The 25,924-nt window shown below is 44.5% G+C and overlaps 1 protein-coding gene across 2 annotated transcripts in view; it reads right to left on the bottom strand.

Annotated features, from left to right (window-relative positions):
* The window catches only part of TBC1D4 (TBC1 domain family member 4), a 208,737-nt gene that overhangs the window by 65,608 nt on the left and 117,205 nt on the right, over positions 1–25,924 (bottom strand). For both annotated transcript variants that reach the window (XM_077297240.1, XM_077297242.1), the window contains 5 exons: positions 23,106–23,195; positions 14,637–14,741; positions 6,139–6,271; positions 5,522–5,613; positions 2,785–2,895 (listed from right to left, as the gene is read on the bottom strand). In XM_077297240.1, coding sequence (XP_077153355.1) covers positions 2,785–2,895; positions 5,522–5,613; positions 6,139–6,271; positions 14,637–14,741; positions 23,106–23,195 — 531 coding nt within the window. The remainder of the gene's footprint in view (positions 1–2,784; positions 2,896–5,521; positions 5,614–6,138; positions 6,272–14,636; positions 14,742–23,105; positions 23,196–25,924) is intronic.

Below are 25,924 nucleotides of genomic sequence, written 5' to 3'. Positions count from 1 at the left end.
CTGTATATATACACTGCACAGTACCTCTCCTCCTGTATATATACACTGTACAGTACCACTCCTCCTGTATATATACACTGCATAGCACCACTCCTCCTGTATATATACACTGTACAGTACCACTCCTCCTGTATATATACACTGCACAGTACCTCTCCTCCTGTATATATACACTGTACAGTACCACTCCTCCTGTATATATACACTGCATAGCACCACTCCTCCTGTATATATACACTGTACAGTACCACTCCTCCTGTATATATACACTGCACAGTACCACTCCTGTCCTGTATATATACACTGCACATTACCACTCCTCCTGTCCTGTATATATACACTGCACATTACCATATCTCCTGTCCTGTATATATACACTGCACAGTACCACTCCTCCTGTCCTGTATATATACACTGCACAGTACCTCTCCTCCTGTCCTGTATATATACACTGCACAGTACCTCTCCTCCTGTATATATACACTGTACAGTACCACTCCTCCTGTATATATACACTGTACAGTACCACTCCTCCTGTATATATACACTGCACAGTACCACTCCTCCTGTATATATACACTGCATAGCACCACTCCTCCTGTATATATACACTGTACAGTACCACTCCTCCTGTATATATACACTGCACAGTACCACTCCTCCTGTATATATACACTGCATAGCACCACTCCTCCTGTATATATACACTGCACAGTACCACTCCTCCTGTATATATACACCGCACAGTACCACTCCTCCTGTCCTGTATATAGACACTGCACAGTACCACTCCTCGTGTATATATACACCGCACAGTACCACTCCTCCTGTATATATACACTGCACAGTACCACTCCTCCTGTATATATACACTGCACAGTACCACTCCCCTCTATATATACACCGCACAGTACCTCTCCTCCTGTATATATACACTGCACAGTACCGCTCCTCCTGTATATATACACTGCACAGTACCTCTCCCCTGTATATATACACTGCACAGTACGTCGCCCCTGTATATATACACTGCACAGTACCACTCCTCCTGTATATATACACTGCACAGTACGTCGCCCCTGTATATATACACTGCACAGTACCGCTCCTCCTGTATATATACACCGCACAGTACCTCTCCTCCTGTATATATACACTGCACAGTACCGCTCCTCCTGTATATATACACTGCACAGTACCTCTCCCCTGTATATATACACTGCACAGTACCTCTCCTCCTGTATATATACACTGTACAGTACCTCTCCCCTGTATATATACACTGCACAGTACCGCTCCTCCTGTATATATACACTGCACAGTACCTCTCCCCTGTATATATACACTGCACAGTACCTCTCCTCCTGTATATATACACTGTACAGTACCTCTCCCCTGTATATATACACTGCACAGTACCGCTCCTCCTGTATATATACACTGCACAGCACCTCTCCTCCTGTATATATACACTGCACAGTACCACTCCTCCTGTATATATACACTGCACAGTACCTCTCCCCTGTATATATACACTGCAGAATTTACAATAGCTATCACTCATGTAAGAAGTGAAATCTGGCATTGTACTATACCTATATTTCTCCGCTGTATCTGGGCATCATGAATCGTGATATATTTTAAAGGGGGGGGGGGCCCACTGAGACTCTTTCGCCCGGGGCCCTCAAAAACCTGGAGCCGGCCCTGATGTCAAGCACGGTCTACACTGAGCCGGCAAAGTATCGCACATGATCACAGAAGGCGAGGAGGTTAAAAGGTAACAAGTTTATTATTAAGCGTGCGCCATGTAATAAATGCACTCCGGCTCAGTGTACGCTATGTAAAGGCACAAGTTCAACGGGAAGGTCAGTACATGATCAGATGATTTTCCTCACAGAAAGCCTGAAAATTACAAAACTATCAATGAGAGAAAGATTATTGATGGGAAACTGCCACATAAAACCAAGCAAAATGTACCTCAGTAAGACTAAGGCAGGGTTCATATTGCGTTAGGGCAGTCAGTTCAACTCATGCATTAGCGCAAGTGCCGTTAAAGATCGCGTTATGCAATCATGCTAGCGCAGATTCTCCATCTGCGCTAGTGGAGACAGACCCCGAAACACTGCAGACCGTGTCCGAGGGTCCGTCACAGTATGACGGCACTTCGCTAACGCATGCCGATTATGACATGCGTTAGCGATGCGCTACATAATTGCAGTCAATGGGTGCGCTAACCCATCCGTTGCATAGCGTTAGTGCCGCTATGTAACGGATGCCATCAGCGCATTTCCATTAACGCAATGTGAACCCAGCCTAAGTTCAGATGATCCGTGAACTTTGTGAACCCATGAATTGCTCACGTGACGACCACAGTGTGCCTGTCCAGATAGAGGATGGGTGCAGGGGCTGCCGGCATTTACATGCACTAGTCTGTTCCATAAATTAGATGACACTATCACCTGCCCTGACATTTCTCACATGGACCTGAGGTCTTTGTGGAAAATAGTCCATGTACACTAACACCATGGCTAACAGCGGACCATACTCGGTCTCTTGCACACACATGAATAACACACAGACCGAAGAAACGCTTATGTGCCGTTAGTCTTATGGGCAAAGGCTGGAGTTTCCCTTTCAGCTTCATGTTGATGAATATTTGCTTATTTATATCTTCCTATTTATATGTCGTGGCCATCATCCAATATGGGAGTAAAAGTCTTGTTGGCCACCCTCCTGGAGTCCTACATGGCAGAGTGGTTAAGAATCATAATGAGCATCATTTACCGTCTGCATTTCTCCGATATGAACATGGGTTTTCTGCTTGGATTCACACAACTGTCTTAGGTGAAGTATGACAAGCTCGTTCTCCTCCTGGTCACTGGTCGCTTTCATTTTCTGACAAGTGAATGAATATATACAGCGGGTGAAACAAGAATTGAACATGTCACATGTCAATTTACTAAGTAAATATATTTTTAAAGGTGTTTTTGATATGAAATTCTAACCAGATCTCAGTAAAAACCCATCCAATCCACACAGGCAAAGAAATCAGACCATAGATGTCCATACATGATGTTATGTGTAATATTGAGAAATGACACATGGAAAAGGTATTGAACACATGAAGAAAGAGAGGTGCAAAAAGCCATGGAAAGTCATGACACCAACTGAAATCTATCAGAAATTAGAAAGCAATCCTGCCACTTACATGTCAATCTGCTGCACTCCATAGAAAATACAGGAGTGCTTGGCTGAGTGACAAAGCTAACCGTGCCCACACAAGGCTCTGTATTTACATTGTCTATAGACGGTGAGCTGCTTACTGCAGGAGGAGGCGGAGTCGGACTACTTTGCATGCGCTGCTGTAACATGGGCAATGATAATCACCAGGAGATAAAATCTTCAGTGTCAGTAAACAGCAGACAGCCTGACATGTGACACATAATTGAAATGTGTCTTTTAACCCCTCATGCTGTCCTCAGATTACATAGCAAAAACCTGCTGTCAGATTCCATATAAGGCAATCACCACAGAGAGAGCTCCTGTTTTACAGGTCCACTGGGGAGACCCAACTACACAGGACATGTACCTCTCCCATAGATCTATATTAAAAAACAAGTTTTTGCAGCTTTTGATTGTTGTACAGGACAGATCAAAAGTTTGGACACACCTTTTCATTTAAAGATTTTTCTGTATTTTCATGACTATGAAAATTGTAAATTCACACTGAAGGCATCAAAACTATTAACACATGTGGAATTATATACTTAACAAAAAAGTGTGAAACAACTGAAAATGTCTTATATTCTAGGTTCTTCAAAGTATCCGCAGCATTTCCACAACTCCCAGCTGCAGGTAAAACACATGCGGAATTTGCATGCGTTTTCCCGCAAAACAGAAGCGTTTTAGGCTTGCAGAATGCTTGCGTTTTCCAAGCGCTTTGAAGCATCGCTTGGAAAAGTGATTGACAGGTTGGTCATACTTGTCAAGTATAGATAGAATATTAAAAATAATAAAAAAAATAAAAAATATGGTTATTCTCACCTTCCGACGGCCCCCCATCTCCTCAGTGGCGCTCCCGCTACGTTCTGTTCCCAGAGATGCTTTGCGCGAAGGACCTTTGTGACGTGACAGTCGCTTGACTGTCATGTCATCTCAGGTGATTCGCGCAGTGCATACCTGGGAACGGAAGCCGCCGCGTGCACCGCTGAGAGGCAGGAGGACTCCGGGGCCATCAGAAGGTAAGTATATCTCTGTTTTTTATTTTAATTCTTTTTTTTTGCAGGAATATTGTACCCAGGGCCTGAAGGAGAGTCTTCTCTCCTCCAAACCCTGGGTACCAACCGCACATGAAGCGCTCACTTTACGCATGGTGGGCATAGCCACATGCGTAAAGTGAGTGTTTATGCAATCCTATGGTGGCGGAAATTCTGCAGAAATAATGAACATGCTGCGGATTTTACCGCTATGCGATTCCGCAGCGGGAAAACCCGCAGCATGGGCACAGCAACTGCGGAATCCCATAGGATTGCATGGGAATGCGTTTTTAAGCGTTTCCGCTTCGGCAACAAACGAGGTGGAAACGCATAAAAAACGCAATGTGGGCACACAGCCTATCAGTCCACAGGACTTGTTTCCAAAATGTTTGTTTACATTTTCTTTTGTACACTTCTGATGTAGAATTTTATGGTGAGCATGCAGGAGAAGTTTTCTTCTGATGACTAGTCCATGAAGGCCATATTTGTGCAAGTGTCTCTGAAAAGGAGAACAATGAACCACAACTCCAGAGTCTGCTACATCTTTCTGAAGGTCTTTTGCAGTCAAGCGGGTGTTCTGATTTGCCTCTCATGGAATCCTACGAGCAGGTCTCACTGAAATGTTGCTTGGTCTTCCTGACCTTATACTGAGTGTTAGGCAGCTGCTTAGAAGAAACCATGGCTGCTGTTTTTTGGCACAAGTTTAAAGGAAGCTGGGTTTTTATAAAGCTGGGGAATCTGCATCACCTGGCCTTTCCTAAAGATGACAGTGAACAAGCCATAACCCTAACAGGCTAAGGTCTGAAACGTTGGTCAAAGTTTCTGAGCACATAAATCTCCTAGGGTGCCCAAACATTTTCATCAGCCCATTTTCTTTTTTGTAATTTTTAAAATGAAAAAAAACAAACAACCATATTTTTTTGCCTAAAAATACAAAGGAAATGTGTCATTTTTAACTTTAGGCCTTTTGCTTAAATGTTCACAATAACAGTAAAGTTGACCGGGGTGCTTGAACTTTTACATGTCAATGTAATAATTTGCTGAATGTATTACACATTTTTAATAGCACGTCTATCTATGCTTCATCGTCAACTGATGAGTCAGAAGTAGAAATACTCAGTGGAGTGCAATGTTTTTCTGTGCCTTGACAGATTACACAGTATTTTTTGATACAACCAAATATTATTTCTTTCGTAGCCGGCATACATACTATGTACCGTGACATATGTTTGGTTATAAGCATAATAAAACAAAAGGATACCAACCTGGACTTTTTCAAAAATGTCTGCTTGCTCATTATCAGAGAGCAAAGACAACTGTCGCTGTATTACCAGCTTGGCTCTGGGTGGGTACAGTCCTAGGAGAGAAAGACATAGCCATTAGCAAAAATGAACAGGCAGAAAAGAACTAAAACTAAGAGGTGAACATTTTCACGACCCTCAACTATTCATCAACGCTATGGTAAAACCACACAATTTGTAAAACAGATGCTTTTCAAGACATTTCTTCTTGAAAATTTCCTAGTATCTATGGATACATAAATTATTCTCACCATGTATACTTTAATTAAACTACTTCTATTGTTGTTTGCTTATACATAGTGCAACATACATAGAAATGTTGTGATCTTTTTATGATACTGTATGATAAATTTGTCTGAACACAATGAATGACATTCAATTGAAAATGAACGATTTTTTTACAATTACCCTGACATCTTGTCTGCCAATTCACAATAGATCATTCAATTTAATCGCTTAGAAGATCATCTACTCAATCCCGTGGACTATTAGGAGCGGACATGTGCAGGGCTTTGTGACACCTCTTATTGTATGAGCAGGTTTTAGTTATGCTGTCCTGTTCAGGAAAAATGCTCTCATACCTTCAATTCGCTCACAGAGTTTGTGCAGAGCATGCATAGGACAGGCTTCACATAGCTTGATCTGCGTCTTGGCATTTTGCAGAGCAGCAGCAGTGCTGAATGCTTGCTTTAAGGTCAGCATGACTTCATCCACCTGATAAATGGGAAGCAATATAGAAAAAAACAATTACAGAAATATGGGTTTATTGGTCCTCTTTAAATGGTCCAAAACAGTCCTCCACAATTTTATAAGACATATACACATACAGACTTCTGAGTAACATGGCACACCAAGGATACTGGTGCCTTTATTTGTGTTGTTCCTGGCTGCATCCTTGTCAGATAACGGGATTTTTGGTTGCTTACCGTAAAATCTGTTTCTTGGAGCCTCCATTGGGGGACACAGGAACCATGGGTGTAAGCTGCTGCCACTAGGAGGCTGACACTATGCACACAAAAAGTTAGCTCCTCCTCTGCAGTGTACACCCCACCGACTGGCATTATACTCTACAGTTAGTGAGAAAGCAGTAGGAGAAAAAACAGTAAGGTTGAAACATAACCACAAACATGAGAAAGGTTGAAACATAACCACAAACATGAGAACTGTAAACATGAGAACAGTCATAGAAAACAGAACAGCGAAAACTAACATGGGAGGGAGCTGTGTCCCCCAATGGAGGCTCCGAGAAACAGATTTTACGGTAAGCAACCAAAAATCCTGTTTTCTCTATCGCCTCTCATTGGGGGACACAGGAACCATGGGACGTCCCAAAGCAGTCCCTGAGGTGGGAAAAACCGACTTCCATCAGGTCAGAGAACTCACCACTGCCGCCTGCAGGATCCTTCTGCCTAGGCTGGCGTCCGCCGAAGCATAGGTATGGACCTTGTAAAATTTGGCGAATGTGTGGATGGAAGACCAGGTTGCTGCCTTGCAAAGCTGTAGGGCGGAAGCCCTGTGGTGCCCCGCCGAGGAGGCGCCAACTGCCCGGGTAGAGTGAGCCTTTATCCCAGAAGGGGGCACTCTGTTCTTGACCCGGTAAGCCTCCAGAATAGCCATTCTGATCCAGCGAGCAATAGTCGCTTTGGAAGCCGGCAGGCCTCTACGCGTGCCATCAGGAATGACGAAAAGAGAATCCATCTTCCGGAAGGCGGCCGTTCTAGTCAGGTAGATCTTCACTGCCCTGACGAGGTCCAGCTTGTTCAACGATCTCTCCAGAGTCGGAGCTGGACAAAAGGAAGGTAGTACGATGTCCTCGTTGAGGTGGAAGGTGGAAACCACCTTAGGCTGGAAGGAAGGCGGAGGCCTGAGGACCACCTTGTCCTGGTGGATAACCAAGAAAGGAGGTCGGCAAGAAAGGGCCGCCAACTCGGAGACGCGGCGCATAGAAGTGATGGCCACAAGAAAGGCCACCTTCCAAGATAGAAGTGACAGGGAATCCTCCCTGAGAGGCTCAAAGGGGGCACCCCTCAGAACATCCAGCACAAGATTTAAGTCCCATGAATCCACCGGGGCCCTGTACGGAGGAACAGCGTGGGCTACACCTTGAAGAAAGGTCTTAACCTGTGGCCGAGAAGATAACGTCTTCTGAAAAAGGATGGAGAGCGCAGAAACTTGGGCCTTTAGGGAACTAAGAGCAAGGCCCGAATCCAGTCCTGCCTGCAGGAAGGCCAAAATGGAAGGCAGGGAAAAGGACATGGGTGAAACGTTGTTCGACTCGCACCAACGGAAGTAAGACTTCCAGATAAGATAGTAGATCCTGGAAGACGAAGGCTTCCTAGCCTGGATCATACTGTGAATCACCCGGTCCGAAAGGCCGGACGCCCTTAGAATTGCGGTCTCAACAGCCATGCCGTTAAACTGAGCGACTGAGAATTCGGGTGGCAGATCGGACCCTGAGACAGCAGATCGGGTCAGTCTGGAAGGCGCCAGGGGGCGTCCGCAAGGAGGTTGACGATATCCGCAAACCAAGATCTCCTGGGCCAATCCGAGGCGATGAGAATGACCGGCACCCCCTTCCGCCTTGATCTTTTTCAACAGCTTGGGAAGCAAAGGAAGGGGTGGGAACAGATAGGGGAGCGTGAATTGCGACCAAGGAATGGCCAGAGCATCGACGCCCACTGCGAGAGGATCGCGGGATCTGGAGACGAACCGAGGAACCTTCCTGTTCATTTGGGATGCCATGAGGTCTACATCCGGAGTCCCCCATCGAAGGAAAATCTGATGGAAGACCTCCTGATGCAAGGACCATTCCCCTGCCGCGAGGCCCTCGCGGCTGAGGAAGTCGGCGGCCCAATTTTCCACGCCAGGGATATGCACCGCGGATATCACCGGAACCATTGCCTCTGCCCAGAGGAGGATCTCGGATACCTCGGCAAGGGCCAAGGAACTCCGAGTCCCCCCCTGATGGTTGCCATAAGCCACAGCCGTGGCATTGTCTGTCTGGATTCGGATTGGAAGGCCCCTGAGAATCCTTTCCCAGTGACGAAGGGACAGAAAAATGGCCCGAATCTCGAGGACATTGATTGGCAGAGTTGACTCCTGCGCCGACCAACGACCCTGAACAGTCAGGTGGCGAAACACCGCACCCCAGCCGAGCAGGCTGGCGTCCGTCGTCACCACTTGCCAGTGAACTGGAAGGAAGGACCTGCCCTGGGAGATGAGAGGTGACGTCAGCCACCAGTTGAGAGACCGTTTGACCCGGAGAGGGAGTCGGATCAGGCGATCCAGGGAGAAGACAGACCTGTCCCACTGGGACAGAATGGCTTGCTGAAGAGGTCGCGAATGAAATTGGGCGAAGGGAATCGCTTCCAATGTTGCTACCATTCTCCCCAGAACCTTCATGGCCGAACGGAAGGAGGGAGGCCGAGGACCCTGGAGCAAGCGTATGTCCCGATGAAGGACAGATCTCTTGACTTCGGGAAGGGAGACTTTGGTCTGACGAGTGTCGAAGAGCATGCCCAGAAAGACAATGCGCTGAGAAGGAATTAGGCAGGACTTCTTCCGGTTGACCAGCCACCCGAAGCGGGCTAGGGTGTCGAGAACGATGGACAGACTTTCGTGAGCCTGAGAAAAGGACGGAGCCTTGATGAGGATGTCATCGAGGTATGGGAACAGAACCAGGCCTCTGACCCTCAGGATGGCCATAAGCGCTGCCATGATCTTCGTGAAAACCCTGGGAGCGGTTGCAAGACGGAACGGCAGGGCGATGAACTGAAAGTGTTCCTGGAGCACCGCAAAGCGCAGGAATCGGTGATGTCCCAAGAATATCGGAACATGGAGGTAGGCGTCCTGAATATCTATGGATTCAACAAAACCCAGCACTCAACTTTGCGGTGAGAAACTGAAAAGAATTTATTGATCCCAATGCGTGATAAAGATGTTTCGGTCCCTACACGGGGCCTTCATCAGTAACGTACAGAGGGATATGTGGTAAGGAAAACGGCTATGGAAGCCAGTAGCATATGCTTCCATAGCCGTTTTCCTTACCACATATCCCTCTGTACGTTACTGATGAAGGCCCCGTGTAGGGACCGAAACGTCTTTATCACGCATTGGGATCAATAAATTCTTTTCAGTTTCTCACCGCAAAGTTGAGTGCTGGGTTTTGTTGAATTGATTACTACGGTTTGGGAACCTACCCATGCACCTTTCAGTTGCTGTGCACATGCCTTTCTGTCACCTGAATATCTATGGAACACAGAAATTCCTGAGCCTCCATGGAAGCGATTACTGAACGAAGGGATTCCAAGCTGAAGTGATTCAGACGAACTCTCCTGTTGAGCAATTTGAGATCCAGAATGGGACGAACCTTGCCATCTTTTTTCGGCACCACAAAAAGGTTTGACTAGAAACCTGTGAAGCGTTCTTTTCCTGGGACGGGAACGATCACCCCGACTTTGAGGAGAGAAGCGATGGCTGCGAAGAAACCCGGAGGTGGATCTTCCGGTCCTGGGCCTGGAAGATCTACCCTGGGAGTAGCGGGGATGCCAGGAAGGAGTGGGTCTAAAGGATACCGACTTCTTCTCTTGACGGGCCTGTGGCCTCTGTTGCTGTTGGTAAAAGGAGTTTGACGCCGCGAAGCAACGAAAAGGCCGAAAGGACCGAAATTGCTGTCTAGGAGGAGGGCGACGAGGTTTCGACTGTGGAAGAAGAGAACTTGTGCCCCCGGTGGCGTCCTTAATGATTTGGTCTAGCTTAGAACCAAAGAGTCGTGAACCCTGAAAAGGCAGGCTGGTAAGGGATTTTTTAGAAGACAAATCCGCCTGCCAGGCTTTGAGCCAAACGGTCCGACGGATAGCAACAGCATTGCTGGACGCCTGAGCCGCACAAGACACAGCGTCCAGGGAGGCGGAGACCAGGTATTCACTGGCATGAGAAATCTGGTCGGCAAACTCCGCCAGCTGTCCGGGAGGAGCCCCGTCCAGGATGCCCCGACGGAGCTGTTTGGCCCATTTGGATATGGATTTTGAAACCCAAGTGGAAGCAAAGGCCGGGCATAGAGTAGCTGCAGCCGCTTCAAAGGCTGATTTCGCAAAGGATTCTATAACCCTATCGTTAGAATCCTTTAGAGATGCTCCGGCGGACAGTGGGAGGACCGTGTTGGTGGATAGCCTAGAGACTGGAGGGTCCACCGAGGGAGAGACAGTCCAGTTTGTGGTAATATCTGGAGAAAAAGGATATAAAACGCCAAGGCGCTTTCCCCTCTGAAAGCGTCTGGTCGGGTTCTGTCTTTCTCTGGTCATGATCTCCTCGAATTCAGGATGCGGAGTGAAAAACTTGGAAGGTGGTTTAGTCCGTCTAAACGAAACCGCCTGATCTGCGGGTTCCGTAGAGGAATCCTTGATGCCACAGGTCTGATTTATTGCTCCAATGAGGTTCTGAACCATATCCCTCATGCTAGCAATTTCGTTAGAATCCAGCTCCGAAATATCCTCCGAAGGATCATCAGAGAATGCCTCGCCTGACTCAGAAGAGGAGGACCGGGAGGAAGCCGCCCGCAGAGAAGGACCGTGTGGCAAGATGGAGCGGGAAGAGGACTCAGAGCGGCGTTCATGTCTGGACCTTTTGCGGCTTATAATGGAGGGCTCGGACGGAGGCTCCTGTGACCCGCTGGCTACTGCGGGGGTCTGCAGAGGTAAACGATCCAGCACGGACACCAGAGTCTGAGACACCTGTGTTAGATCGGCCACCGATTGTGAGAGAGAGGAAGCCCAGCCTGGGGTGGGGGTATCACTCTCGGGCGGATCGGCCGGGGGATCCTGGGCGGTGGGAACAATCGGGTTGCTGCAGGCCTGACAGAGTGGGGAGGACTGACCTGAGGGAAGTTTGCAGTTACAAGACGAACATGCAAAGTACTTGACTAAGGCAGAAGAGGAAGAAGTAGGGGGACGAGAGCGGCTTCCTTTAGAAGTAGACATTTTTACGGGTCCCTGAAGAAATGCCAGAGGGTTAGGGGACAGAGGGACAGAGGTGAGTGTCAGTCTGCAGAGCAGAGCTACTCACGGCAGACGAAACGGGATCCAGGTGGAGGAAGTTGTCCGGCTTGCGTGTGGACCTTCGGGGAAGTCTTTAGACAGGGAGGCGATATGAGCTTCTGCCACAATACAAGAAGGGGAACCGCAGGAAAACGGTAGACTGCGCATTCTGCAAGGTGGAGGAGAGGCGATGTGTGGCGCCAGCGAAGTGGGGGGGGCGGAGTCTGCTGAGCGCCCAGGAGCACCAAGATGGCGCTGGTGGGTGGAGAATGCGGGGAGAAGGTTGTCAGGCGGGAGAAAAGCCCGCCCGAGCAAACCGGAAGTGGCAGAGATGCGGCGCCGGAAGTAGGCCCCGGCCGAAGCCGGGACCTAAATTTAGAGGCCGGCGCCACTGGAGAAGAGAACCGCCGCGCTGGAGCAGTGCACCGCAGGGACTAAGCAGCGTGGCAGCCTGACCGCTGCGCAGACACAGGGCGCATAGCGGCCGCCGAGCAGTGTGGCCGCAGGGGGAAGCGGCGCGGCAGCCTGTTAGGCTGTCGCACTGAAAATGGGGACACTGCGGCCGCCGAGCAGTGCGGCTGCAGGGAGAGCACTGCGCCACCGAAGAAGGAGACAGATCCAGCGTCGCTAGTCGGCCTTCACGGCGGAAAAAAAACGGCGCAACTCAGGAGGGAGCGCGGCAGCCTGAAAGGCCGCCGCGCGATGCGATTCTGCCCGTGGGATCCCTAATGAAAATAAAGGTAAAAATGGACCTCTTCTCCCCCACACTGCGAGTAATCTGGGAATGGGAGTGGGAAATACTCACCTAAACATCCCACGTCGTTACTAACCTGAGGGGAATGAGACGTCCAGGGAGCTGTGATGGACGTCCTTGTCTACTCCAACCGACAGGCTCTGGTGGGCGAGTGGGTGGGGGATGGAGCTAGGTCCGGACTTCTAAGCACTCTTGTGTGCTAGGATCATGGTCCTGCTGAGGGATCTATGAGGATACGGGGTGGCAGTACACGCTGTACTCATAGTCCGCATTGTGGGATTACAGGTGTGATTGTTCACCCTGTATCTCTCTGGAGAACCTAAAAGAAAAACGACGCACATTGAGGTACATAGGGGTCTAATAAAAGACCCGTGTCCATCTCCTACTGACACTAAGCTAAACTGAAGAGTATAATGCCAGTCGGTGGGGTGTACACTGCAGAGGAGGAGCTAACTTTTTGTGTGCATAGTGTCAGCCTCCTAGTGGCAGCAGCATACACCCATGGTTCCTGTGTCCCCCAATAAGAGGCGATAGAGAAAACTCATATTACACAACGTTGATGTGTAATATAATAATATAGACCACAGAAGGCCATCATAATGCCAAATCCTAGAAAACCCCTTTAAAACAGAGTGTTGTCTCCTCCTCAGTGCCTCTATAATTATCCTTACTGATGTACCGTAGGTCTTTTTTACTTGGTCCCCGCTTGGAAAATCCTGTATAAAACTTGAAACAGCCTTTTGCTGATGTAGATGTCCAATCAAACTGTATCAACCTTAGTCTTAAAGTTCCACTACGGAGCTTCTTAATGTGATCATCTCCTAGGCATCAATAATATATGTTCCATGTGTGTAGTAAAGTTCCAGTCGCCATCTTCTGCCATTGCTGCTCCGCTCCTTTCCTCGATCATGAGACCGCTAGTTGTGACTAGCCTGACCACTCCAGTGTTTGTTGGGTGAACAGGAAGCCATTTCTCAATGTAAGTCTGTGAGACTCAGAGCGAGGCTGACCTACACTTAGGTCACACTATCAGCAGTTGCTCAGTATTTGTAAGCCAAAACCAGGAGTGGATGATAAATACAGAAGTGGTGCATATGTTTCTATTATACTTTTCCTCTGACTGTTCCACTCCTGGTTTTGGCTTACAAATATTGATGTAAAATACTGATAGTGTGACCGCAGCCTAAGGGTGGGTTCACATTGCGTTAATGCAGTCCGTTAGACAGTGGCATAACGCGGTGTAACGCAGTCCGTTAACGCTGCCATTAACCCCTATTATCGGGCGCATCGCCAACGCATGCCATAATCGGCATGCGCTAGCGATGTGCCGTCATTCAGTGACAGAGCCTTGTATGCGGGCTGCAGCATCTGAGGCTCCGTCACCGCTAGCACAGATGAATCATCTGCGCTAGCGGTATAGCACAACGCGATGGCGTGTATGCTATAGCGGTAACGCAGCCCGTCAACGCTATGCTTTGAACGGCCTGCTTTAACGCAATGTGAACCTGGCCTAAGAGAGGAAACAACAGTTCTTAGTGTGAGCCAGCAAGAAAAAGCGTCAGCCACAAAACTGTGGAGAAAGACTGGAGCAGCACTGGTAATGGCAGAAAACCGTGACTGGTAAGTATTTTACACATACAAAACGTACATTACGGATACCAAACTGATTGTGAAATTTAAAAAAAATGTTGGATTGGGACTTTAAACTTTAAATCTCTATCTTTCCATTGATGAAAATCTCCCTGCAGCATTTTTCTTTTTATTTCACCACTGGAGTGGTGCTTAAAATCCAAGTCCCCAGGCCCCTGTCTGATATTCACCTTCTGGCATTTTCATCTCTTTTCACCATCGCTCCAATCTGTCTCCTGCCGTTTGTGACCTGCCCGGCTGCTCCAGTGTTTCATTGAGCTGTGCAGAGGTCACTTTTCAATACAAGTCTATGAGAGTCACGTTCTGGCCTTGTTCTGGCTCTCATAGACTTGCATTGAGAGCTTGTGATGTAGCTTCTGAGTTCCAGCTACTCAGAAGCTATGCTCACAAGATGGCGCCATAGGACTTGGCTGGTGCTGAAAAACAGTGAAGACAGCGGAGGGTAAGTATATGACCAGGGGCAGGGGACTTACACTTAAGCACCACTCCAGGCCTGAAAAAAACGCTGCAGTGGTGCTATAATTTAAGTTTCTGGATATGAGGCATTATAACGGCAGCTGTTAAGCCTATCATTATAATGGGTGTTGTGAAGAATATGTATAATTAGATGGCCACTAATAATACTTTGCTTGTTACTCACCAAGGCTTCTGTGGCACACTGGAAGACATAGCTAACATACTGGTTTATGCCAGGCTCCAAACTTTCACGGCAGACAAAACCAAAGTGATCAATATGTGTAATACCCTGAAAAATAGAAAATTAATAAATTACTATTGAATGTTACCATGCAAAGTGTGTACACTAACGAAATACAATTTACAGAATTATAGCTATACATATGTACCCAAATAGATGTCTACTATGAAGATGATCAATGCTACTCCATTTACAATCACACTATAATATAATAAGCTTAAACTGATATACAAAAGTTGTGATGATAAATGCAAGACATTTAACCCCATACATGTACTGCACATGCCCTGTCCCTCCCTTTGATGGCGGTCGGCGCTCATAGCAACTCAACAATTCTGCTACATACAGGCGATCATTGCCTGTATGTAGCAGAGGCGATCGGGTTATGGCAGCTTCTAGTCTCCCAAGGAGACTATTGAAGCATGCCAAAAGTTTAAAAAAAAATGTTTTAAAAATATAAAAAATATATAAAAGTTCAAATCACCCCCCCTTTCGCCCCATTCAAAATGAAACAATTAAAAAAAAATCAAACATACACATATTTGCTATCACCATGTTCAGAATCACCCGATCTATCAAGCTATAAAAATAATTAATCCGATCGGTAAACAGCGTAACGAGAAAAAAGTCTAAACCCCAGAATTATGTTTTTTGGTGGCTGCAACATTGCATTAAAATGCAATAACGGGTGATCAAAAGGTCAAATACACACCAAAATTGTAAAATTAAAAACGTCAGCTCGGCATGCAAAAAATAAGCCCTCATTCAACCCCAGATCCTGAAAAATTGAGACGTTATGGGTCCTGGACCTGGAGAATCATAATGGCAGTTTTACATCAGGAACAGAATAGCCGGTCTCAGGAGCGCAAAAGGAGAACACAGACACCAGTTAGGGTAAAACCACAACGCGTTTCAACGGCGTACGCCGTTTTCTTCTGAAGCTCTTCTGTGCTCTCACTGTGTGCTCCTGAGACCGGCTATTCTGTTCCTGTTGTAAGTTCCTGTAAGTTTTTCTCCCCCGTTGTGGGGTATCCGGCTGGAGCTGCGGGTACCTGCGCACTTATTTCCTCCTCATTGAGACGGTCCCTAGCGCTTCTTCTCCAAACCGCCATTTGTTGTTCTACATAATGGCAGTTTTAGCATTTAGTGATCACAGTAAAAAAAAAAATCCCAAAAACAGTTGTGGAATTGCATTTTGTAGCAATTTCACCGCACTTGGAATTTTTTCCAGTTTTTGAGTATACGATATGGTAAAACTAATGAAGTCGTTCAAAAGTACAACTCGTGCAGCAAAAAACAAGCCCCCACATGGCCATATTGACAGAAAAATAACAAAGTTATGGCTATGGGAAGAAGGAGAGCGAAAAACAGAAACGCAAAAACGAAAAAGGGCTCCATCATGAAGGGGTTAATGCAAGAAGGTTACTTCTATTACAAAGTTATTCATTTATCTTCTTGTCTTATTATGGCTTATATGCCATAGTTGAAACTAGCTATTAGGTGATACTGTACCTGCCGAATCCACAACACCTTTCTTGAGCGTGGTACAAATACACTGTTATAAAGGAAATCTGTCACCAGGTCAAAAGTGACCAGTTTAACAGTGTTTTTCCTATTATTTTATTCCCGCTGATCCCCTTAGTATTACATTTGTTTTCTTTTATTAGAGAATTCATATGGTTCCAGAGATATGGGCCTTTTTATTTATTGCACAGAATGAAGATTGTCGGTAGACACACCCCCACAGAATTCTGTGAGCAAAGCCCCCCTTAATAAAGACACATATCCTATTTCTGGATGGGCCATAGACTATAAACATCTGTGCAGTCCACACTTTACACTTCAATGATGATCTAAAACAACAATGGAAAGCATCTTGCAGGAAAATTGTGCAGCAGTGGTGGTGGGGAAACAGCTGTCATGGTTTATTACCTTCTCAATTGCTGTATAAAAAATGCTGAACCAGGGCTTGTATATACCCATTAGAAAGCACTGACAGTGCTTCCTCCTCCAGACCCAGGGATCACCAGGTCTATGATGAATAGTCATTAAACAAGCCTTTTTAACAAGGCTCATCACTACCTTGCAGAAAATGCCCCTTTAAAAACTATCAATCCGATCATGATTGCGGACTGACTGAGAGATTTTCAGTTAACACCTACTACAGCCAGCATCATCAGGGCTCTAAAGACAAACACTGCAACATTTTTAATGAAAGCAAGTTCCAAAAATGATTTTTAGATCTAATTACCGTACATGAATTTCAAGAAAAAAAAATATGTTCCCAAAAGGTCAGCAACTTCATTAAGAATGCTTTCTAAGCACTATAGGCATAGGAATGTGCTCCAGTGGGGCCAAGAGCAAACTTAAATGCAATCTGTCAGCACAATTCACCATTTTCCCCCCAAACTTTTTATGTGGTCATTATGATGCTCTCCGAAAGAAGTTGCCAATCACACCTTTACTGAAGCAATCTGTTACTTGCTGTCTAAAAAAATGCAGTTTGAAATGTATATGCAAATGAGGTTGAAGTGCTTTGAGCATGGCAAAGCACTTCCCAAGCACTTCCGAAGTCTTCCCTTCGCTATTCCCTGCCCAGCCTCACGTTCCCCTGCTTGTCTGACAGCTCACTGTCTTGACTACACAGCATTTGAGCTATCAATAAAGCGCGAGGATGTGGGGATGGGCGGGGAATAGAGAAGGAAAGGCAGAGACATGGGAAGTGCTTTGATACACCCAGAGCACTTAAATCTCATTTGTACATAAAATAAAGCAGTTATTTGTATTCAGTCAGGGAGCAGCACATTGCATCAGTAGATGACATTATCTCTAACTTTAGAGAGCAATATTAACAAATACGCAGTTTTGGGGGTGCATAGAGCTGACAGATTCCTTCTAATGAAAGTTTCCTCTACCCCAGTTATTTTCTTTCAGTCTCCACAGCATTACACATACTTACATTTTCAGCCTAAATAATGTTTTCTACATCAAACCTTACAATAGTGATAATAACGGATACTGCAATTATGTTTCATATTAAGTAGCAATTTGTCCATTATAAACGCCAAGTAGCTTTTAATTTGGATTCTGCTAGCGAGTAAGCCCAAAGCCTCTTACAATAATCTATTTATTCAATAGCGCAGGCTAAATCCTTAATCCAGTCACCTTCACCTTACTGGTTGCCATGACTTGGTCTTATACAAAGTATTGTTCAAGAGAACAAACCTCACACACTTCACATAGATATCCACAAAGGAAGATGTCCAGGTGATTTATTTACTGTGCTTTTCATACATCTTAGGGGTACAAAGTACACTAGTTTGTTACTTGCTGTACTAAGCACATAGGGCTTAAGTAGTACCGTAATTTACACTGAGGTCTAAAACACAAACTGAAATAGGTCTCTTTAGGCTGCTTTCATACATCAGTTTTTTGCCGTCAGTCACAATCCGGCGAATTTTGAAAAAAACGGATCGGGCAAAAGTTGCCGCCGTATCCGTTTTTTCTCATAGACTTGTATTAACGACGGATGGCCTCATGTCTCATCCGTTTTTTCCGGATCCATCGAAAACTGTTTATCCGGCAGCCAGAGAAAACGAACATAGTAAGGTTTTTTGTGTCCGTTGAAAAAACGGACAGTGACAGACCCGTCGCTTGCTGGAATGGAAGCCTATTGCGCCGGGTCCGTCAAATGACGGAATCCAGTGACGGAATTTGTTGTTTTTTAACTGAGCATGCTCGTTTTTTTAAGGAACCAATTAGCTGGATCAGCTAGTCGGATCCGGCAAAAAAAGGATCTGTCACATCAGTTTTTCACAATCTGCGACGGATCCAATTTTTCAAAATTCAACGTTATGTGACTTAGTATTTACTTTGGCAAGCATGCGGAATAAAAGAAATTATTTTGGGAAAATCCTTTCCTGCCAGAGCCCTTTGTCACACAAAAGGGTAACGAAACAATAAATGGCATATGTTGGGTTATTGGAATAAGCAATAATAGGCCAGACTAAAAACATGTGCTGTGAATATGTCAGTGTTTGAAGCGGTGCGTCAATTATGGCCATTTGCATACAATGTTTTTTTTCAGGCCGGTGAACCTACCAAGTTAGCAAAAGGAAGACACGCCAGGAAACGTTGGCATTTTTTTTCAGACATTCCATTGTCTTGTATTGTACAGTATATAACTATATTTAAATGGAATTATGGATACCACTGGGAGAATGGAAACCTGGCCGCAGTACATCATGGATGTCACTTTTGTGATGCCACACTTTCCTAGAGCCTCCTGAAGAACCTTATAAACGAGGGGAAACGCGCTGAGGCTACCTACAGCGAGAGATGCAGATGAGTGAATTCATTATTCTTGTGCCCATTATATTTGTTTGGTTCATCGCGTATGAGCTCCACATAATAAGTGCTTACATAATAATTAATGCTCTGGTTTGAGATTTTTAGGTCTCTGTATTATCCTAATATAATAGTAGTATCCATGGTTAGCAAACAATAGGACCTAATAAGGTCAGCCATCGCTGAGCGGGGGTACCATTGCGTTAATTGTAGGGTGCCAACCTCCACGGATATGTAGTCCTCTACTCTTTGGCTATCTAGGGAGAAACTTTCTATACCCTCAGGGCATAATTTTATTATTGGAACATTTTGCCTATGGATATAGTTACTTATTATAGTGTGTATCTGAGGTTTCTTTTTTTTTAATTAATAATAAAGGTTACATTTTAGAAGGTTAAGTTTTTGTAAGCTGCTGCGTATAAGCACACGTCGACAACAATCTCACAGACAAGTCGGTACTTGAAGCACTGACTTCCAGGAAACATCTAAACATCAAGAAAACATTTACAAGCCAATGAATGGGGTAAGACTGGAGTTTTGTTAAATGTCATTTATGTCAAATTAAATTGCGTCAGGAACTGGACAAGAGCCATGTGAACTGCAAATATCACGCAACACATTCATTTAAAGGGTAACTGTACTTTCAAGTCATTTTTCAGAATAAGCTGTCCTGTGTGTGAACATGAAGGATAACACTATTTCTTCCCATAATATGACTTCTATCCTGTATTTTCACCAGTTTTCTCCTCAGCAGGTTTATTCTCTTAATTTTCAACTGACTATTATCCTGTATGTAGACGTGGATTCCTTCTTTTCATTCTGTATGTAGCACATGAACAGAAGAAGAAGTAGCCTGGAGGAAACTACGGTATGTATCACTACCGAACAGTGGAGATGTGAATTCAGCTCTGTGGTGAGGTAAAAGACTTGATAGAGAGCTCAGCACAATCTTTCTGTTTCTCCCTCTGCCTGTTTTCTGACTCTGCTCCTCGCTCCTCGTCACCCTCTATAGAGTAAAATAAGAGGTGTAACCTGACACTTCATTGTGCTGACAGTCCACCTCAGAGTTGAGCCAAAAACAAAGGAAGTCTAGAAACATTCAAATAAGCACTGAATATTGTTTAAAGGGGTTGTCTGGTCTTCTGATAAAAATCTGCAGTCACTCTACAAGGATATGTGAACAGTGTTCACTGAACACGTTGCAGATTTGCCTGTGTAATTTTCTGTGCAGATTCTGCATCTCTTGGCAGAAAACGCAGGTAAAAATCCACATGGATTTGATGCATTTTTAGGCGTTTTTTGTGCGTTTTTGCTGCGGATTTTCATGCGGTTTTTTTTTTCATGCAGATTTGTATGCATTTTTGTAGGATAAATAAAGATCTATTATTTAACAAAAAAAAGAATTGTGATGTCATTTCTTGTAATTTCTTGTTCAACCTTTTCATTTACATACTCCATTGAAGAATAATGTTTACAAACACAGATATAGATAGATCGATAGATAGATAGATAGATAGATAGATAGATAGATAGATAGATAGATAATTCCAAGCCTGATGTTTAGTAATAAACATAATAAAATGGTACATAAACAGTTAAATAAAGACAAAGACACACACACACACATACATACATACTCTGTGTTAGGCCGGGGGTCACACTTGTGAGAAACTCGCACAAGTCTCGCACCTCAATACCCGGCACTGCTGCCGCCACTTGAACTCAAAGGAGCTAATGGTGGTGACCCATGGTGAGTGGCCACTCTGGGGTCCTCCACTCACACCCCCAACTGTTTGGACGCTCCTGCCTGGTCTACTTTTTTCCTGGCTTCATTGCTGTGAGTGTTTTCCTTGCTATATTGGGCCTTTTGGACACTTTTCTCTGCTGTGACTTACTCACCATGGGTCACCACCATTAGCTCCTTTGAGTTCACTGTCACTCACAGCCTTGTTATCACAGCCCAGGTTTGGGTTGCTTTTTGTTTACAACCCTTATTGCAAGGGTGCCTTATGCTGGATTTCCAACATTTAGGGGTCATACCCTGATCTGATTTCTTTTCAGGGTTACCAGGCATAGTCCAACCTTCATGGTTCGAACTATTGATTTTCCTGGGTGCATTGGACATTACATATACTATGGGTTTATATTACCTCGGGGTCATGTGATCGTTATATTTATTACACTTGGTGAATGTATTCATTGTAGGGGATTGTGAGTGGTTTTCCTGATATGTTTTACTTATGTTTTATGCTTCTCTTTTTGCTATTGTGTGCCAATAAAAATTATTATTATATTTTATGATTTTTGGTGTAGTGTGCATGCCTTACAGTAGTGCTTTCCTCTTCTTTGTCATATGATTCATTTTACTACTGGCCTTTGCACCTCCCTTGATTGTTTATCATCATTGTAGTGTGTCTGGGTTCATTATTACTCATTTAACAACGAGTTTTCCATGACTATCTACCCTATAGAGCTGTCACATCAGGAGATGTGACCGCTCTTTGAGGCCTCCACTGACACACTGACAGGAGACAATGGCCCTGCAGTCATATCACTGAGGGTTCAATGAGTTCAGTCTCTCACTTTACGGCATTGCTGTGTGAGAATTTTCCCACGCAGCGGTGCCGCAAGTGATAGTGTGAACTCACTCTGCTGAACTCGGTGGAGGAATACAGTGCGGAGGATTACCTGCCGTCATTGTATCACCGGAGCCCTTGGAGAGCCAGTCACATCTAATGATGTGACAGCTCTCCACGGGAGATCATCAAGGGACACTCGTTATTAAATGGATTACATCGGATCAGGGGGTATACTGTTGGTTTATTATTTTTTTTTTTTTTTTTTACAGGTGATCAAGGGCTTTGGGAACTAAGTGTATGATGAGTATATACTGCATGTTGTATGTACTGTATGTGTATATGTGTGTGTGTTGTTTTTTTTTTTTTTTACACAGTAGCCGGATGATGGGACTACTGCTGTTCCATCATCCAGCTAGCTGTCACTGTAGCTGGCATAGCCGGATGGGACTAGTAGTCCCATTGGACGATGCCTGCCTACACACACACACACAGATACACAGAAACACCCGCACACAGACAAGCAATCTTCTCCGCACACACAGTCTCCGCCCACACACAGTCTCTGCCCACACACAGTCTCCGCCCACACACTTCCTCCTCCCTATCTGCAGCATTACTTGCGCCCAACTCAGCAGCAAAACTGCAGATCTTTTTAAACCCGCGGTTTTGCTTGACACAATGGTAGTCAATTGGTGCAGAAACGCTGCAGATCCGCAAAAAGAATTGACAAGCTGCGGAAAATAAAACACTGCAAATCCGCGCGTTTTTTCCCCGCAGAATGTGCACACCAATTGTCAATTTCCCATTGACTAACATTGCTTGTGCACTACACTGCGGATTTGATGCAATTCCGAGCGTCCAAAAACACTGCGGAAATTCATCAAAATCTGCACCGTGTGCACATAGCCTAAGATTACAAACTATTGAACTTGGACAGTATATGTTGCGAATGCTGTCAGGATTCATTGCTGGTGAGAACAGGAGATCACGTAACTACAAGCATGCAACTTACATACAGTACATACGATCACGTGCTGACTAGACATGCTTGGTTCCTCTGAATTCTCCTGTATTGAGAGAACCCAGGCACATCGCCCACAACCACTGGCAGGATTCAGATGTCTGTAGATCTCTATGAGAAGACCAGACATCCTCTTTAATTAACCTGCCGCAGTGCTGTAATTAGATGGGGATGGCTGTTCTAGTGACAGACCATCTTTAAAGAATTGGGTGCAAATGCACTGAATATACAGTAACCCCCAAACTAATGATTAGGGAACTTCCTTTTAATTTTCATTAATCACCTGCATTATAGTGCAAAGCAAGCTCACAGTGTAAATTTGATCTTTTCTAGAATGTTCTTCGTTTAGTTCTTGGGCAGGCCTCATTTTATGCAGCCATAAAGGCAATGTCTATTCAATAAGTCAGACAAAATCTCCACTCTCTAGAATAACTAAACAAGAGGATGTAGCATCCTGACACTTACCTGAGAACATGAGGAGATATCTTTAAAGTTCTTTTCCAGCACTACAGATTTGGTGTCAGGACTTATGAGATTAATTTCAAACCTTCCAACCTGGAAAATAAATGTAATTATCAGCATTACAATTGTGGTCATTAATGTACCCGCTCCTCAACTTTGAAACTGGGTAATACTTTTTGCAAAATTGTTCCTTAATGCAAAAACACAGAGACATATACATATTACACATACAATATATGCTGTACATAAGTATACACTCCTCAACAGTGAAACTGCAGCGCCAAGAAGGAAAAGTCATAAAATCATAGAAATCACAAGATCAATAGATATGTTAATTATATGCAGAGGCTGAAAATATGGAAATAAAATTTTCAAAACAATACGATTTATTCAATATCGAGTATGAGCGTGGAGGAATATTTGCACTCACATGCCTTGGCTGCTATCAATGAGGTTATTAATGGTTGTCTGCGTAATGTTCTGACATAATGAATGCACTTAGGTGCGCAAATCATCATTATCCGCTGCTGGCAGCTCTCTTTGCTATTGAAGACCAACAACATCCCAGATGTGCTGGATAAGACAAGTACAAACTACAAAGACACTGCAGATTATTGTAGCACAATCAAGACATGCAGGCTGCTCACAGTGGCACGAGCAACATGTGGCTTCGTGTTGTATTGAAAAACAGCTCCTGGAACACTTTTGAGTAACGGCTATGTCATTCATTCCACCCCCACACCATAATCTCACTAGTATGACCAGTGTGATGTTTCCTCGTGACAGCCTCTTCATGGAGTTGCCCACATGGTCTCCAGGTGAAGTCCGAAGGCTGGAATGGAGCATTAAAGGCTAGAATGAAGGTCTATCCTCTTCAGCGATGACTCCTGCTTTTGTCTTGGACACAATGATAGCTAAACATTGGTCTCATAGCCATGTGGGCAATGCAATGAAAAGGCCTTCACATGGAAGTATCACACTCTTGGGATTATGGACAGTAGCATGATCTCTAGACTCTTCTTTCCAGATACATTGACAGCTCAGCATTAGATTAATTTGGTTTGTTCAATTCTCAAACTGTAACAGGAGCTTCCATCCAAATGACAACACCAGGCGGCATGTGGCTCGTGCTGTTGTGAGCAGCCTGCATGGCTTAAATGTACTGCCATGGCATGCAGCATCTACAGACTTTTCACCCATTGAGCACATCTGGGAAGCAACTACAAAGGCAGCCGTCAGCAGCACATCTTGATGATTTGGATGCCCAAGTGCATTCAGCGGCCGAACATTCCTCAGACAACCATTAATAACCTCACTGATAGTAGGCAACGTGTGTAAGTGTGTATACTTCGGCATGTGGCGCTCATACTTGATACTGAATGAATCAAAATGTTTTGAAAAATTATTAAAAAATGGAAATAAATGTCTATTGATCCTGTTATTTTCATAAATACACAAGTTTTCCTCCTCAGTGGTTCAAGTGCAATGTTAAGGAGTGGATTAGCTCTAAACAGGGTGTAAAGGTAATTCCACAAAAAAAGAGCTACTTCAGAATTGCAAAAAAAACAATTCTGCCGCATATTACAGAAGCAGCAAAGTGCTTGTGTTGCATGAGATTATTGGCAGATCCACAGCAAAAACTGCAGGGGTAAAAAACTGTCTAAAATAAAAATAAAAAATGTACTTTACCTACCATTCCCTTCACTTACAGTACTTCACTTGCGAGGTTTCCCTTGTCCCATAGTCTTGGATTACTAACTCATTCTGGTGAGGTGCTGACACAAGTCATAGTCCTCAGCATTCACACGTGTCAACATGTCATTATAAGGAGTCAGAAGTGCAGGGACCTGCTGGGGGGCACAGGGATGTCTCGGTAGAAGAGGTAGAAGCGGGTATCAATTGTTTTTCCTATTGCTAGAATACACTAGTAAAATCTGTACAAAATCATGCTGATTTCGTTGAACATTTTTTACAGCTTATTCTATGTCAGATTTGCTGTGGAATCATCTGCAACAAATCTGCTAAAGTGCACAAGTAGCAATATTGAATATGTTATTTTGCTTTTGTATTGTATTTTTACAATTGCCTCATACCCTAAATATTACATAACTAATATTGTTTATTGCTTGTTTATTGTATGCCTTTTTTACTGTTTATTTGTGAGCACATATGCATGTACTAAACGTGCATTTTAACTGGCTAATAATTAGCTACAAGAGTTCCTGATTATTGTCCAGTTTAAAAACGCTGCCAATCACCCAACAAAATATTTGTTTGTCAGGTGAAATGAGCTTTAAGCGTGCTTGGAAATCATCATTCTCTGCAGCACATCATCTTGTGTGAACAGAACACATGCTGCCGAGAACAATGACAGCCTAAGCACACAGAACGATCATATTAGTGATGCTGCTAAGTGCATGTGGTCGGCTGCTCTACACAGGCTAGCATGTAGCCAATCGACATCTTTTAACAACAGTAAATCGCAAATGTTCTCTCATTTAGGTGACATCTTGTTGGTCTCCTCTCCCTACATATACATAATGATGCCATCACTGACTGACCCTGCAGTCCTGACTCCAACTGCAGTGGTGAGATCGTTCCACTTTTCTATTTCACCATTGTGTTTTTGAAGGTTTGGTAACATGATTTTTATTTGGCACCATTGCAGCGTTATTTCATACAGTACCACAGTCATTTAACTGTATCAGCACATTTATTCCATTTTCAGTTTGTCTTATAGGGGTCACGGCTGTATTTTCAGCCTTTTTCGCTAACCACCGGTGGCTAAGTCTTGTGTCCCTATATTCAATTATACGTTATAT

The sequence above is a fragment of the Ranitomeya variabilis genome, chromosome 3, assembly GCF_051348905.1.
Source record: "Ranitomeya variabilis isolate aRanVar5 chromosome 3, aRanVar5.hap1, whole genome shotgun sequence".
NCBI classification, from domain to species: domain Eukaryota; kingdom Metazoa; phylum Chordata; class Amphibia; order Anura; family Dendrobatidae; genus Ranitomeya; species Ranitomeya variabilis.
Note: the sequence above shows the minus strand (reverse complement) of the source record. Positions and strands in the feature narration are given on the sequence as shown.